At 48.8% G+C, this 16,988-nt stretch overlaps 1 protein-coding gene across 4 annotated transcripts in view; it reads right to left on the minus strand.

Annotated features, from left to right (window-relative positions):
* Bicral (BICRA like chromatin remodeling complex associated protein) overlaps positions 1-16,988 on the minus strand; it is a 90,140-nt gene that overhangs the window by 14,703 nt on the left and 58,449 nt on the right. For all 4 annotated transcript variants that reach the window (XM_050122702.1, XM_050122703.1, XM_050122701.1 and 1 more), the window contains one exon: positions 14,305-15,978. In XM_050122702.1, the coding sequence (XP_049978659.1) occupies positions 14,305-15,978 (1,674 nt within the window). The remainder of the gene's footprint in view (positions 1-14,304; positions 15,979-16,988) is intronic.

Here is a 16,988-nt window from a genome sequence, read left to right on the forward strand (position 1 = left end):
TTTTTTTTTTTTTTTTTGGTTTTCCTAGATAGGATTTCTCTGTGGCTATGGAACGGAGCCAGTTCTGGAACTCACTCTGTAGACCAGGTTGGCCTTGAACTCAGAGATCTGCCTGCCCTGCCTCCCTCGTCCTGGGATTAAAGGAGTGCTCTGTGCACAACAGCCTCTTCTCTCCTGCACACCTGCGAACACAGTCACAAACACACACGCGTGCGCACGCGCACACACACACACACACACAAAGGTTGGTGTGCTCCGTATTTCACGATTTAACTCTCCTCATGATCTGACAATAATGTACAGGCAGTGCTGGCTCCTGGCTCCCGGGCAGACCCCACTGCGCTTTAGTCACAGTTCTCCTTCCCTCCACGTCATCTGTCTGACAGCCAGGAGACCCCAGGTCCTGTCTAGTCAGTATGGTAGGAGACGAAGCTGGGGGATGCCATTTTTAAAATTTTTTATAAAAATCAAGTTTGCTCCCAGCTGTAAGAATGACTTTCACCTACCGCACACGCCCCAGAAGTACTACGCTAGCCTCAGGTCACTCATCTCCGTCCTGTTTCTCTCTTCAAGTTTTTTGAGATTTAACTACAACTGCGTCACCCCCCCTCCGCCCCCAGTCCCTCTCATGCTCCTGCCTCTTTGTTCTCTCAAATTCACAGTCTCTTTGGCTTAATTCCTTCACTCTCTGCTGCACGCTTTTGGTTGAGGCTGTGGTCTCTCAGCCATGTTGCCACGCCCGTGTCAGGCCTCCCGGCCATAATGGCCTCTCTCACGCTCCCTCCTATAATCTGCCTCAGCTACAGACAGGGACTAGCACTCAGCCTGCTCAAGTGGGACTAGGCATTTAAAACTGTGTGGTTTGAATAAAAACGGTCCCCATAGGCTCAGAGATCTGGATCCTTGGACCCCAGGGAGTATGTGGGAGGTGTGGCCTTGCTGGAGGAAGTGCGTTGCTGGGGGATGTGGTGGCACAAGCTGTTAACCCCGGCAGAGCCTTCTAGACTAGCCTGGTCTACAGGAGAGCAGTGCTGTGTGGAGAGACCCTGCCTTGAAAAGTTAAAAACTTTTAAAACAAAATAAAAGCCTCAAAGCTAGAATTTTTTCAGGCTACAAGGGAGCAATCTCCTTTAACGTCACAGCATGTGACAGACACTAGACTTGTTACTTGGGTACTAAGACTCTAAATCCAGTTCTAAGTTTTGTATAGCAAGTACTCTTAACCACTGAGCCAATTCTCCCCGTTCTGTTTTCTTCAGAGAAGGTCTTTTTTTTTTCTTCAAGACAGGGTTTCTCTGTAGCTTTGGAGCCTGTCCTGGAACTAGCTCTGTAGACCAGGCTGGTCTCGAATTCACAGAGATCCACCTGCCTCTGCCTCCCGAGTGCTGGGATTAAAGGCGTGCGCCACCATCGCGCGGCTTCAGAGAAGGTCTTATTTTAGAGCCTAGGCTATCCTTGAACTCACAGCAGACCCCTGCCTCAGTCTTCCAAGTGCTAGGATTACAGCCATGACCGACTACACACAGCTCTTAGTCTATTGCAAGTGACTCCGCACTGCACAGCTCCCAGGCTAGCCCCATCGCACTGCACAGCTCCCAGGCTAGCCCCATCGCACTGCACAGCTCCCAGGCTAGCCCCATCGTAGGTTAGCTTCCCTCTCTGACTTCTGTGTGTGCTCCCTCTACCATGCTGAGACTGCAGCTTCCCTGCGGACTTCCCGTCTCTGCCTCTTCTCTCCTTGCTCCCTCACAGCCGTGCTGCTCAGTCAATGGCCTTTCGGTCCTCTAACACCCAGCTGTCCTAGGCTGCCTGAGACTTGATGACCACACCTGAAACAGCTTCCTTCACAAGTAAGAACTCCCCTCCCCGTTTCTGCCGCTGTCAGCATCTGTCGTTCTTAGTCTCCACCACGGCAGCCAATCACAGGTTCTAGCTTCGTCTTAACTCCATGTACTTCCCACCATAGGACACACGATTTCACATTCAGGTTAGCACTATGACTACTTTTGCTTTTTTTTTTTTTTTTAATTTTTGAGACAGGATCTCACATAGCCGAGATGGTTCTGTAGCCATAAGCCATGGTTAACCTTGAACTCCTGATCTGGTGCCAACTCCCACGGAGCCTGGACCATGTACAGGTGTGTCCATGCCTGGGCTATGACACTGACTTTCTTGTTTGTTTTTTGAGACAGGATCTTACTATGTAGCTCTGGTTGTTCTGGAACTCACTATGTAGAACAGGCTGGCCTCAAACTCACCAATATCGGATTGCCACTGCCTGTGTAGTGCTGGGAATGAAGATGTGTGTCAGAACACCCAGCAATAAGGCTCTATTTTTATTTTTATTTATTTATTTAAGATTTATTTATTTAATTTGGTTTTTCAAGACAGGGTTTTTCTATGTAGGTTTGTGCAGCCTGTCATGGAACTCGCTCTGTAGACCTGGCTGACCTCAAACTTAGGAGACTCGCCTGCCCCTGCGTGCCCACTGCCCAGCTTTGTTTTGTTTTTGTGACAGGTTCTCCTGTAGCCCTGGCTGGCCTTGAACTACCAGAAATCTGCCTGCCTTGGCCTCGGTCTCCCAAGTGCTGAGATTTAAGGCAAACCGGGACTGGAGAGATAGCTCGGTGGTTAAGAGCACTTGCTGCTATTCCAGAGGTCTTGAGTTCAACTCCCAGCAACCACAACCATCTGTAATCTGAGATCTGGTGCCCTCTTCTGGCCTACAGGCATACATGCAGAAGGAACACTGTATATATAATAAATAAGCAAAAAAAAAAAAAAAACTAAAAAAAAAAATAAATAAAGGCACATGCTTGGCACAACAACATGGCTCTTAACATGCCAAAGACTAAGACTCATAGGACACACACCACACACCTTTTCCACCAACATCCTCCTCCGAGCACCTAGACCCCATGGTGCACGCTATCTTCTCTCCTGGGCTTTTCTGGACCCTCTGTCTTGTTACCCCTTCCTTCCTTTAGATCGGCAGCCAGTGAGATGGCTTAGCGGGTAAGGATCCTGCTGCCAAGCCTGAGTGCGACCCACACGGAGGAAGAGAACCAGCTCTTCCAACCTGCATGCTCATGCTGTGACACGTGTGGCCACACTCACGTACACAGACACACACACACACACACACACACACACACGTTTCTGAAACAGTGTATGTGAACACTTGCTTCTCTGGGTTCCTGCAACAGGGTTTTATGCTCCAGGGACTGCTGTGTGACACTCAGTGCTGAGTGTTGATTGAAGTAAACACCTCACACAGACTGGGCTACATACTTGGTGCTCAGTACAGATGGAAAGACAGACACACAAAGACATCAGGGAGGAAAGCAAGGAGCCTGTGAGCTTCTAGGCTTTTGAACGGGAGCCTGTAGAAGTGAGCGACTGAAGAAGGGTGGAAAAGGGCAGGCTGCGGTTACCACCAGTGTGGGTTCAAAAGTACCCGTGGGGGACTGGAGACCCCGAGTGCAGGCCATGTATGCTTCCTCCCGAGTGGAAAGCTCAGGTCACCGGGCCAGTGTTTTAGGATTGGAGTTCTGGAAGCGTGCTGTGAAGGAGGGGCTAAAGGCACATCAATCATTCTGATGGGAAAGCCGTGTCTAATGAGGCGACATTAGGGCCATAAAGGGCTGTGAGCATTGGCTAGCCCTGTGCCTTCTCCCTGAGCTGCACTTCACAGTCACTTGAGAGTTTCTGTAAACACTGGTGCCTGAGGTCCTTGCTCTAGGCCGCTTAGATCAGAATTTATGGGGATAAGGTCCAGGCATCAACAGTTTTAGAAGCTCCCTAGATGACCCAATTTTTCAGACGAGAAAACTAAAGACGGACAGAGCCCACAGGCCACTCGCTGACAGGACACAGGCAAGGACGGACTCCCCTTTCCTAGAGAAGTCGCACTACAGCCTGCCGCAGAGAATGAATACAGAAAAGGAGGGAGGAAAGTACAGTGTGGCGGCCTGTGTGAGCCCACACTGCCTACCGTGGGGCTGCCACAGGAGCCCGTGTGCACCTCCAAGAAAGGACCAAAAATAATCTGGTTAAGGCCCAGCACTGTCCTGGTTCCTGTCAATATTTCCAACATTCATGGAGTGAATGCATGAGACATTTTCAAAGAAGAATTTAAAGCTGAGTATGGTGGTATACTTTTTAGCATTGGGGAAGCAGAGGCAGGGGGATTTCTGTGAGTTTGAGGCCAGCCAGAGCTACCTCTCTAGTGAGGCTAGTGAGAGACCCTCTCTCAAAAAAAATATTTTCTGTTTAAAACCTTTTTCAAGACAGAGTTTCTCTGTATGTAGATCAGGCTGGCTTCAAATTTAGAGATCTGCCTGCCTCTGCCTCCTGAGTGCTGGGATTAAAGGTGTGAGACACCACTGCCCAGATAAAAAAATTTTTTTTATAGGATTTGGTGACTTATTAAAAGTATGGGAGAATAAAGCAAGGTCACCGTGCTGGGTATCTGCAGACACAGTGAGGCAGGAGAGGGTGGGAACCACAGAGAGGCGCAGCTGGAGACCTCAACAGACAAATCAGCTTGCTCACACCTGCACTCTCATAGACAAGACCACGAGGGGACATGCTGGCTTTGGTTCTCATGGAATTTTAAACCTACTACTAAATCTTTTGGAGCACTGAGGAGATTTAGACCCATCACAGTTTTGTCTGACAAGTTAATGTCTCATAAAAGTCATCTGTTGAATCACTGACTTCATTTCTGATCCATTCACAAGACAGTGAAAAGCTTCCGAGTTAGTCCTGGCTTAAGCCTCCAGTTCACAGAAGGAGGCCATGAAGGAGACCTGGGTCTGTTTGAGGCCTGGCATTCTCAACCAAGCCTGCAAAGGAAGAAGTGCTCAGCCATGGGAACCTCAGGAGCAAAGGACCAGACTTGAACTGGCTCAACACAAAATCAGGACAATTTGAGCATCAAAAAGAAGGAAAGCGGGCTGGAGAGAGAACTCAGAGGTTAAGAGCACTGACTGCACTTTTAGAGGTCCTGAGTTCAATTCCCAGCAACCACATAGTGGCTCACAACCATTTATATAGACATGGGGGTGCACTCTTCTGTTATGGTTGTATTGTATATATAATAAATCTTTAAGAAATAAAAGGAAAGCACGCTAAGAAGAAACACAACCAGACTGGGGATGCACACTAGACTGCAGATTAGCTTCAAAAGAGCAAGGCGGTGTGTGTGTGTGTGTGTGTGTGGTGTGTGCGCGCGCGCGCACAGCTGTCAAGTGGGTGACAGCGAACAGGAGAGGCAGCCTTGAGGTTACTGGGCCACAGCCAATAGCTAGCTGACTGAAGAGTCAGGCTCATTACAATATTTTATCTACTTTGTTCAAGGATTTGCTTTATCTTTCTTCTTTTACACTTTTTTTTTTTTTTTTGGTTTTTCGAGACAGGGTTTCTCTGTGGCTTTGGAGCCTGTCCTGGAACTAGCTCTGTAGACCAGGCTGGCCTCAAACTGGAGGGACGAGGATCTCATGCCACAGTGCACATGTGGAGATCAGAGGACAACCCGTGGGACTGGGTTCTCTTTCTACCGCATGAGGTCCAGAGATTGAGTTTAGCCTGGCGACAAGCAACTTTACCTGCTAAGCCATCTTGCAGGTCCTTAAGGTTTTTATAAAATGTTGATTACTATTATTATTATTATTTTGTTTTTCGAGACAGGGTTTCTCTGTACCTTTGGAGCCTATCTTGGAACTAGCTCTGTAGACCAGACTGGCCTTGAACCCACAGAGATCTGCCTGCCTCTGCCTCCTGAGTGCTGAAATTAATGGTGTGCGCCACCACCGCCTGGCAATTTTTATTATTTTTAATTATGTATATATGTGTGTCTGTGTGCATGTCAGTGCAGGTGCCCAAATAGGCCAGAGTGCCAGAGCTCCCTGGAGCTGGAGTTACAGACAGTTGTGAGTTGTCCCATGTGAGTGCTGGGAGCTGAACTCAGTTCCTCTGCAAAAGCAGCAAGAGTGCTGGGCGGTGGTGTACCCTTTAGTCCGAGCATACAGGAGGCAGAGGCAGGTGGATCTTTGTGAGTTCCAGGCCAGCCTGGTCTACAAGAGCTAGTTCCAGGGCAGCTAGGGCTGTTACACAGAGAAACCCTGTCTTGCAAATAATGTTTTCTGATTGAATTTTGAGTGAAAACTATTATGACAACACAGAATGGCAGCACGTCCTCACTCGGGAGACGCCTGCTGAAGAAGGGACAGGCGAACAGTCACAGTGTTTATAGAGGACTCTGAGATGGTTCAGAGGAAAAGCCGTGTTTGTATGTGCATGTGTGCGCACCACACAGGCACACGGACACAGTACACCAAACAAACACTACAGACAGAGGCTTCGGGGGAACCAGGTGAACGGCTGCTGCGGCCTTCCAGCTTCTGTGGCTCTCCGAGTGTCCCCATTAAGGAGAGTGGGAGTGAGGCTTGAAGCCCAGGAAGTCGGCTCCACTGGTCACCCGTGGCAAGTGGCGGCTGGAGAGAGGGGAGGAAAGGACACCTCCCTGTTCTAGGTGAGTGCCTGCGACCAAGCTACTTAAATACAATGCCGAGAAAGCCAGTCCTCTCGAATGTTAAGTGTGTGTGCACGTGTGTGAGTGTGCACATGTGTATGTGTGGAGGTGAGAGGACACCTTTGCAGAGTGGGCCCTTTCCAGGTTGCTGGGCTTGCTCAGTAAGTACTTAACTGCTGAGCTCTCATTGCCCATAACATTAACCATTTATATTATTAAAATGTTGGATTATGGGGCTGGAGAGAGGCTCCGCAGTTAAGAGCACTTACTGCTTTTGAAGAGGACCTGGGTTCAGCTCTGAGCACCGACCCCGGCTGGCTCACAACTGCCTTGGCTCCAGCTCTAGCGGACCACTACCCCTCTTCCTCAGGTACTGGTGCTCATGTGCCCACACAGACTCAAGCATGCACAGAATTAAAAACAATAAGAATAAATCTTTAAAAAAAATACTTGCCAAATTTAAATTTTCACTAATATAAACACTACATGCTTGAATAATGATATTTTGGTTCATTATAACTGCCCATGATTTCCACAGGAAAATTACAGTGCATTTATAAAGTAGAAGTCACCCTTGGTTCTGCGCATACATCTGGCAGGTGACCTACATACTACCCTGTAGTGCCTGCCGCCTCCAAAGCCACGTCCTTATTCCTCCCTCCAGATGGAGTTCCTGGAAACTGATGGCAGGAACAGCCTGGGAACCACACCAATGACCTACTTCCCTCATCTTCCTGCATAAAAAGTCACAAAAAAACTATTATGGCCAGGCAGTGGTGGCACACGCCTTTAATCCCAGCACTTGGGAGCAGAGTTCAGCCTGTGAGTTCGAGGCCAGCCTGGTCTACTGAGTTCCAGGACAACCAGGACTGTTGCACAGAGAAAATCTGTCTTGAACACAAACAAACAAAAAACCCAAAGGAAAAACAGCAATCAAACAAACTAAAAACAAAAAAAGCTGATCATACATGATAGAAAAGTGTCCACAGTGTCATGAACAGCCTGTCTACTTATGGCGTCTGGCTTTTATGTGCAGAGGTCGCGTCACAGGGAATCTAAGAGCCTCAGGAGGCTGGGGAATGAAGGATTGGTTGCACAGCTCCTGTTTGCTTGTTTAGACCTGAGAAGGGGTCAGGCGGTCTTGAGTTTGAAGCACCCACTACTGTCTTAGCAGGGTAGAGGTTGCTGTAACAGCCGCTCCCAGACATCAGCACTTCTGGGACGAGGGGACAAGTTCCTAGAGCTGAGAGGGGATGAGGCTGACTTCAGTCCCGCCACCAGACCCTCTGGGGCTTCATCAGCAGGAGGGGACTCTGTTTCTAGCTCATCATACTGTCTGAAGAGTCTACATTCACACAAACATTTTCACTGAAAATTATCAGCTTTCTCTGAAACTTTTGGAAACCACTTTATTTCTTAAAATTTTATCTTATTTTATTTTGACACAGGGTCTTACTAGGAAGCCTGGCTGACCTGGAATTCACTAAGTAGTCTAAGATCTGCCTGCCTTGAGAATGCTGGAATTAAAGATATGTTTACCCCATCATAATTCTAGAAACATTTGAATGGCTACATATTATTTCAAAATGTCCAACTCCTTTCTGTACAATTGATATTTGGGATTCTTAGCAAACGTTTTTGCTAGTGAAGGAAGAGCAGGGCCCGAGGTACACACTTACACACTTACAACCTCAGGCATAGGAAGCTGAGGGAGGAGGACCGGGTCAAGTTTCAGACCAGCCCTGGATATAGTGAGATCTTGTCACAAAAACAAAAACAAAAACAAAGAACTTTAAAACACAGCTGGAGATAAGGCTCAGCAGTTAAGAACACTGGCATCCTTCAAGAGGATACTGGTTTGATTCCCAGCACCCACGTAGTGACTCACGCCCATCTGTAACCCCAGTTGTAGGGGATCTGGAGCCATCTTCTGGCCACTCAGGGCACCAGGCACCTATACAGTGTACAGACACACATGCAGACAAAACACTGAGGCACATATAAAAATCCTAAAACAAATGAAGAAACAAACATACAACAGCCTAAAAACAAAGAACACGCTGTCGGAACCTTACTCTGAGTGAGAAAGGGAAGGTGTGAATCTCAGGGTTTCAGGAAGTACCCAGGTCTCTGTCTGTGCAATGCCCAGTGTGGCCAGCAACGAGATACAAGCAGAAACAAGTAAACTCAATTGTACTTCAACACCAAGGGGATGGGGCAAACCAAATGATTTCTGTATCTTGAGTGGGGTCTCATTGTGTGTGCGTGGCTGACATGCACTATGAAGTAGACCAGCGTCAGGTCTAACGAGTACGCTTGTCTTCACAACAGTGAGAACACGGATAGTAACTATAAGATTGGTTTCTGTAAATGCCGGGGTTGAACAAATCAATGCACTGTGGCACTGGGATTCTGGCTAATAGGAACGGAATGGAAAGCCTGGAAAAGATGGCGGCCTTGTGGGCTAGACCTGAAAGTATACATACGAACTTTCCTGTTATACAAACCGAGAAATCCATGTGTAGCTACAGGAAATGGAGCTGACTTATCCTTACCAGCTCAGAGAACACCAGCAGCGCGAACATACACACAGCTGTTTGCTCGGCGGGGCTGGAGACGGAACCCAGAGCCTTCTGCAGGCTAGGCAGGCATGTACAACCAAGCTACACTCCACCTCTCCACACGCATGCACACACATGTCTACCTCACTCCCGCAACCAAAGCATCAACTATGCCATATGTGTGCACGGTGCTGGTCACCAAGCCCAGAACTCCAGCCCGCTTGACAAGCACTCTGCCGCTGCACCTACTCCCAGCTCCAGATGTTGACAAGCACTCTGCCGCTGCACCTACTCCCCGCTCCAGATGTTGACAAGCACTCTGCCGCTGCACCTACTCCCAGCTCCAGATGTTGACAAGCACTCTGCAGCTGCCCTACTCCCAGCTCCAGATGTTGACAAGCACTCTGCCGCTGCCCTACTCCCAGCTCCAGATGTTGACAAGCACTCTGCCGCTGCACCTACTCCCAGCTCCAGATGTCTGTTTTTAGCTACACTGGGCTAGGATTCTCCTTTAAAAAGAAAAAATCCAGCCGGGCGGTGGTGGCGCACGCCTTTAATCCCAGCACTCGGGAGGCAGAGGCAGGCAGATCTCTGTGAGTTCGGATCTCTGTGAGTTCGAGACCAGCCTGGTCTACAAGAGCTAGTTCCAGGACAGGCTCCAAAACCACAGAGAAACCCTGTCTCGAAAAACCAAAAAAAAAAATAAAAAGAAAAAGAAAAAATCCAGTCCAGTATGGAGATACCAGTTTATAAGCCCAGCACTTGGGAAGCAGGGCTTAGAGGAGGATCAGGAACTCAGGACTATCTTGACCGTACTACAAGTTTGAGGTCAGCCTGGGCTACGTGAGACCTTCTCTCACAGAAAACAAAGTGCTGATTCCATGGAAGGGGCAGAGGAAGCAAACAATGAACAAGAACGGAGTGTTTTGTCAGAAGTTGAAGAGCACTCTAATCATGAAGGACATACAGCAGAAGGCACGGCAGACAACGTGGAGGGAACCATCGGCAGGATCTGGGTGAGCCTGAGATAAGGCGGTGGCAGCACCAGCGTCTGTGCCCACTGTGTAAAACACCACCAGAGGAGACGGGAAACCACCCAGAGTACAATCACTCGTCAGTGCTGGGCAGCTGGGGATGGGTACTAGGGACGCTGGGTACACTGAACCACCTGGGGAAACTGTCGTAAGTCAGGAACTGCCTCTGGCAGCTCAGGCTAGTGGAGATAATCTGAATGGAACCTGTGTATCTCCAGAGTCTTGAGTATTTCTGTTTTGTGAAAATCAGGATCTGGGGTAGCCGAGGATGGGTGGCCTCAAGCTCACTACGTAGCCCCGGCTAGTTTTGAACTCCTGATCGATCCTCCTGTCTCCATCTGCCAAGTACTCATCACAGCGTGCACCACCACACCCAGAAGAAGGAAACACAATGGGGGAACTTAGTGGACACCCAGTGTTCAGAGTTCACGGTACGAGGGACAGGACCAATCACACTAGGAGTTGGGAGCACCCGGCATCTGACAACTCTGAAAATGTACCCCGAGTTTACTCATAGCAATCCAAACCCAGGGCCATTAAAAACACTGCCTCTGCTGGGCAGTGGGCATTCAAGAACTCTGTGAGTTCAAGGTCAGCCTGGTCTATAAAGCAAGTTCCAGGGCCAAGCAGTGGTGGTGCATGCCTTTAATCCCGAGGATCTCTGTGAGTTTGAGGCCAGCATGTTCTACAAGAACCAGTTCCAGGACAGGCTCCAAAGCTACAGAGAAACCCTGTCTCAGCCGGGCGGTGGTGGCGCTCGCTTTTAATCCCAGCACTTGGGAGGCAGAGGCAGGCGGATCTCTGGGAGTTCGAGACCAGCCTGGTCTACAAGAGCTAGTTCTAGGACAGGCTCCAAAACCACAGAGAAACCCTGTCTCGAAAAACCAAAAAAAAAAAAAAAAAAAAAAAAAAAGAAGCAAGTTCCAGGACAGATAGGGCTGCTACACACTGAAACCCTGTCTTGCCCCCTCTTCACATACACACACGCACACACAACCACACACATACACAAAAAAACTGTTTCATAGCTTTCCAAAACACAAGGACAAAGAACGATGGGGGAGGGACGTGGTGGCCTATGCCTATAATCCCAGTACTTAGGAGGCAGAAACAGGACTGCTCAAATCTAAGGCCAGTCTGAGTTACACAGAAAATTTCAGGCCAGTCTAGGCTACCATGTGAGCCTCTGTCTTAACACAAAACACGGGCTCAGCAAGAAAGTTCTGCTGGACGCTGGAGAGATGGCTCAATAGTTAAGAGCTTTTACTGTTCTCGCAGAAGACCAGGGTCTGGTTCCTAGCACCCACATGGTGGCTCGTGACCATATGTGACTCCAATTCCAGATGCCAATATCCTCTTGTGGCCTCACTGGGCACCAGCCATGTCTGTGGTGCACAGTCACAGAGGCAAACATTGCACACATAAATAAATGACTCGGCAGCTGAAGGGGCTTGCCTATCAGGACTCGATGACCCGAACTGAATTCCCAGAATCCATATGGTGGAAGGAGAGAACTGACTCCTGCAAACTGTCCTTTGACTGCCCCTGACACACACACACACACACACACACACACACTCACACAGGAATAAATACATCTAATAAAAACCAGAGTTGGTGAGATGGCTCAGCCAGTTAAGGTACTTGCTGCCAATCCTGAGCCCCGGTGGGTAAGGGGGAGACTCCCACAGTTTTCCCTTGACCTCCAGGGTGCTCTGTAACTTATGGTAACTTATGTGTGTCCCACACCCCAAGATAAATGAATGATAAGAAACAAACAGGTACAAACACCAGCAGCGAAGACATGAGACTCCTGTAGGTTTTAAAGCATGCAGTGAGATGAGCCACTGTCTTGGACTACATACACCACAATGAAATGGTTTTCCCTCCCTTCGCTATCAGGGGTGTTGCTGAGAAGTGGGACCAACTGTGAACACAGCCTGCATGACCAGGCTTCTTTCCCGACCTGGGAGTTGCCAGGCAGGTGCTGGGAACTGAACTCCAGTCCTTTGCAAAAGCAGTCAGTGTTCTTAACTGCTGAGCCATCTCTCCAGCTCCTATTTTTATGATTTTAAACTCTGTGTGTGTGCCTGTGTATGGATTTGTATACCTGAGGTATACAGATTGGTATCTGTACATTTAAAAGATTGACAATGAATATACTAATATAGAAATGTACGTTCCAGAACCTTCTGCAGGTAGAGAAGGCTGTGAAGATGTGATGGGGTGGGTGTGTGGGTGGGAGGAGGACCAGCTGTGATGATCATGTGAGCATGCTCTACAGTTGCTGTGCTGAGGCAGGAAGCCAGGAACTGAGCCAGGTAAAGCACGCTCTCACTGAGTTTTGTGTCTGACTGAGGAAATGAGGAGGACAAGAAAGGTAAAAAGCCTGCTAAAGAGAGGACAGGAGCTGAGGATCACATCAAAGTGTTTCAGCAACAATCTCTGTATGGCTTTACCAACTGTGCAGGCTCAGGTACTGGTCAAAGGAGAGTGCTCCTGACCACCCCCATGCCTCCCTCTGGGCAGGGCCAGCGACCACTTCTGAGTGGCAGAGTCCCTGAGCGTCCAGGTGGCTCACAAGCAGCAGCCACGTTTACCCAGCTGAAATGTCCTTTCAGTGATGGCGTGGTCGCCAGCTGATGATCCTTAAGGTTCTGCTCTGCCCAATGGATTAACCCTTGTGCTCGGGGAAGATACCGCTTGTCTCCCAGTAACTCCATGGTACGGCGGATTTATTATTATCCCATTTCACTCACGAAAATGAAGTCTGCAGCATGACTCTACTGGCTGCATGTCATACATCTCGTAAAGCCTAGATTCAAATTCAAGAATTGAAAAATACACATACCGCATTTATTTGTGTGTGTTTATGTGTGTGTACAAGTGTACTTATTTGTGTGTTTATGTGTGTGTACAAGGGCATTTATTTGTATGTTTATACATGTGTGTGTACAAGTGTTTATTTGTATGTTTATATATGTGTGTGTACAAGTGCATTTATTTGTGTGTTTATATATGTGTGTGTACAAGTGCATTTATTTGTGTTTATACGTGTGTGTACAAGTGCATTTATTTGTATGTTTATACATGTATGTGTGTATACAAGTGCATCCTTGTAGTACTTTTATGTCAACTCAACACAAGCTGGAGTCATCTGGGAAGCGGGCGCCTCACTTGAGGAACTGCCTCTGTCAGATGCCTGTGGCATGTCTGTGGTACATTTTCTTGATTGTTAAATGATGTGGAAGGGCCCAGCCCACTGTGGGGGATGCCATCCCTGGGCATGTGGTTCTGGGCATATAGGAAACTAGCTAAAAAACCTTTAATCCCAAAACCCTGGAGGCAGAAGCAAGTGGATCTCTATGAGTTTGAGGCCAGCCTGGTCTCCATAGTCAGTTCCAGGACAGCAAGAGCTATATAGTGAGACCATGTCTCAAAACAAACAAACAAACAAACAAACAAAGAAGAAATAAAAAGAAAGAAAGGAAGGGAAGGAGGGATGGAGGAAGCTGAGTAGGCCATGGGGAGCAAGCCAATAAGCAGCATTCCTCCATGGCCTCTACACTGATTCCTGTCTCCAGGTTTCTGTTTTGAATTATAACACTGACTTCCCTCAGGGACGGACATGACAGGGAAAGGTGAGCTGAATAAACTGCTTCCTCCTCAGGCTTCAGGCTGCCTTTGGTCCTGGTGTCACCTCAGCGACAGATGGTAAGTCAGTACTGTGTGTCAACATCAGGGGGTGACTTTGCGAGGCGGTTCTCTCCTTCTACACTGTGGTTGTCAGGCTGACCCATCTCACTGGCCCCAAACGCCAGGATCCTAGGATCTTCACTCTATACTGCAATGCCCCACTGGCTGGGAGACTCTCCTTAAGAAGGAAGAACAGCCGGGCGGTGGTGGCGCACGCCTTTAATCCCAGCACTTGGGAGGCAGGTGGATCTCTGTGAGTTCGAGGCCAGCCTGGTCTACAAGAGCTAGTTCCAGGACAGGCTCCAAAGCTACAGAGAAACCCTGCCTCGAAAAACGAAAAAAAGTGAACATGAACAATCAATCAACCATAAACTGTAAAGCTGAAGTTAATAGGTAAATTTCACCTAAGGTGAAGCAGCACTTGAGTGAATACGACAGAATTCTGTTTTTCTGTCTCCATGCCGTGGCGGACACTAACCTGACAGAAGAACTGCGGCTGAGCTCCCGGTGTGTTGCTGAAAGTGCTGGTAGGTTTGGAAGAAGAAACGGGAAGACGATGGGGCACACTGACGGGTACCGAAGTCCTGTTTTGTTGTGTCAGCTGGTCTCCCGTGAAGTTTGATCCTGATGTCCCAGACTGCACTGCGGACCCAAGACTGGGATGCGCAGTGCTGGCCGAGCTGACAGTAGGGAACCGGGTAGACCCTGCCATGCTGGTCACCGAGGGCATGGCGGGAAAGCCGGGTCTTCCTTGGGAAGCGCTGCTCTGCCCCGGGGACAGGTGCAATACAGTTGGCGAGGACCGCTGCAAGGGCATCTGCCCTCCGGCCATCTGAGGGGACGCATGATTGACGATCACGGGACTGCCAGAGGTGGCAAAAGTCTGCCCAGACACCAGCTGCACGGCGGTGTTCTGGTTGTTAAGCATCTGTCCAGAGTACGGTTGGTTGGTCCTGAGCATGTTAGAAGAACTCCTATTCAACATGACATGCTCGGAGGCCACCTGGCCAGAGATGAGCTGCGAGGGCTGAGTCTGAAGAAGTTGCCCGTTTATGGTCTGGACGTGGTGTACCGAGTTGGAGCTGACGGAAAGGCTTGTAGGTATAAGGAACTGACTTTGGGGGGTGTGAGGCTGGCCCATGGGGGAATGAATGACGATACTGCCCCCTGCACTACTCACGGCCTGGGAGGTGACAGGCTTCCTCGTGTTCTGTTGGTTGACAATGTTCACAGACATGTGTGGACCAACCACGGAGCCCTGGGGCGAGCTTGCAGAGGCGAAGGAGACCCCTTGCTGGACATGGTGCTGCTGAATTCCCAGGCTGTTCACATTGTACGTACTCTGCTGACCCATCTGGATCGGCTTTGGCTGGATATTAATTGGGACTTTATTTGAATTTGGTGCGAGACCCCTTTGAATAATGATGTTATGCACAGGTAAAGATGCCTGAAAATTTGTGCTGTTAAATGGAACGGTGACAGGCTGTGCTACCGGACTGGAAGTGGAGTTCCCAAACAACGAGTTGCCGTTAGGAGTCTGTCTGTGAACCAGAAGTCCTCCGCTCACATTGCTTGGGGTTTGCTGCCCACTGCCTTTTAATATGATCTGCGAGCCATCTAGATTATTAATTGTCATCATGGAAGGCTGATTACCAAATGACCCGATCAACTGTATTTGCCCAGAGCCGCCGATCTGGCTGCTGTTAGGCAAGTGCTGGCTGGGCACGCTGATGCCCACGTGCTGCATGAAGCCATGCTGCACGCCCACTGTATTGCTTGCAAATGACGGTCCCACAGGCACGTGTGTCACCCCGATAGGCTGCAGAGTCTGACCTGAGTAATTAGAAACGTTAGAAGCCTGAGTAAAGGATGCTGATGAAGAAGGATGAAGCTGAGCTTGTGCAAACTGCTGGCTTGAGCCTACGCTGGCATCCAGGTATGCCTCTTGGGCCAGTGTCTGCTCAGTGATATTCGCCTCCTGCAAGGACTTCTGAAGAATGTCAAAGGGTTGGTCCTCGCCGAGATCAGGAAGAGGAGAAGACTCAAGTTCATCTTCAAGAAACTGAAGGCTACTTGAAAGTGGCAGTCCATCACTGGGCCCTTCTCCAAGCTGGTCACTTACACCTTTGAGGGACGACTTAGGGTCAGCGTTCTGAAAAGCAGAAGCAGTGTGTCACAAAACACATGGAACCTTCAGAAGCAAGCACACAAATCTCACGCGGGAATGAATGTAAATACAGCTTAACGAGAGGCGGTCAAGGTACACCACATTTTCGTTTGCTGTCACTTTTAGCTCAGAAGGTTTTTTTTTTGTTTTGTTTTTCGAGACAGGGTTTCTCTGTGGTTTTGAAGCCTGTCCTGGAACTAGCTCTTGTAGACCAGGCTGGTCTCGAACTCACAGAGATCCCTCTGCCTCTGCCTCCCGAGTGCTGGGATTAAAGGCATGCGCCACCACCGCCCGGCTTTGCTGTCACTTTTAAACAGGTCTTACTCAGGCTGGCCTCGAACCGGCAGTTTTTCTGTAAGACCAACTCTCTCCAAACTGCCTGCCCTGTCTTTCCTATTTTACTTTGTTGCTTTGACAGATTATTTTATAGGGAACATATAAGAAGCAGGATGAGGTGTGGCAAATCACACTTGCAGTCTCAGAACCAAAGCTCAGGACTGCCAAGAGTTGAGGTCAGCTTGGACTATGTTAGCAAGCGTGAGGCTAACCGGGGCTAAATTGTGAGACTGTCTCACACGTAAAGAAAACCTGGTGGTGGCACAGCACTCTGGAGGAAACTTCAAGGTCAGCCTGACCCATACAGTGAGTTCCAGGCCAGCCAGGACTATAGAGAGTAAGATTCATCTCAAAAACACAACAAGAACAGATGCAGATGCGTGGACAGAAATAACAAGACATCGTGGCCATCACCTTAATGTTTCTGAGCTACGGCATCATACTTTTCTTTCCTTTTTTTTTTTTTTTTTCAAGACAGAGTTGCTCTGTGTAGCCCTGTCTGTTCTTGAACTCAGACATCCACCCGCCTCTGCCTAAGTGCTGGATTTAAGGAGTGCACCACTACACCCAGCTGGCTTTCTTTTTGGTGTGGGTGTGCTAAAGAGTGAACCTAGAACCTCATGGTATTATATGCAGTTCCAGGAAACTTTGTTTTTGAG

This window comes from Alexandromys fortis, unplaced genomic scaffold (assembly GCF_014885135.2).
Source record: "Alexandromys fortis isolate MF-2015 unplaced genomic scaffold, M_Fortis_MF-2015_v1.1 scaffold_212, whole genome shotgun sequence".
In the NCBI taxonomy this organism is placed as follows: domain Eukaryota; kingdom Metazoa; phylum Chordata; class Mammalia; order Rodentia; family Cricetidae; genus Alexandromys; species Alexandromys fortis.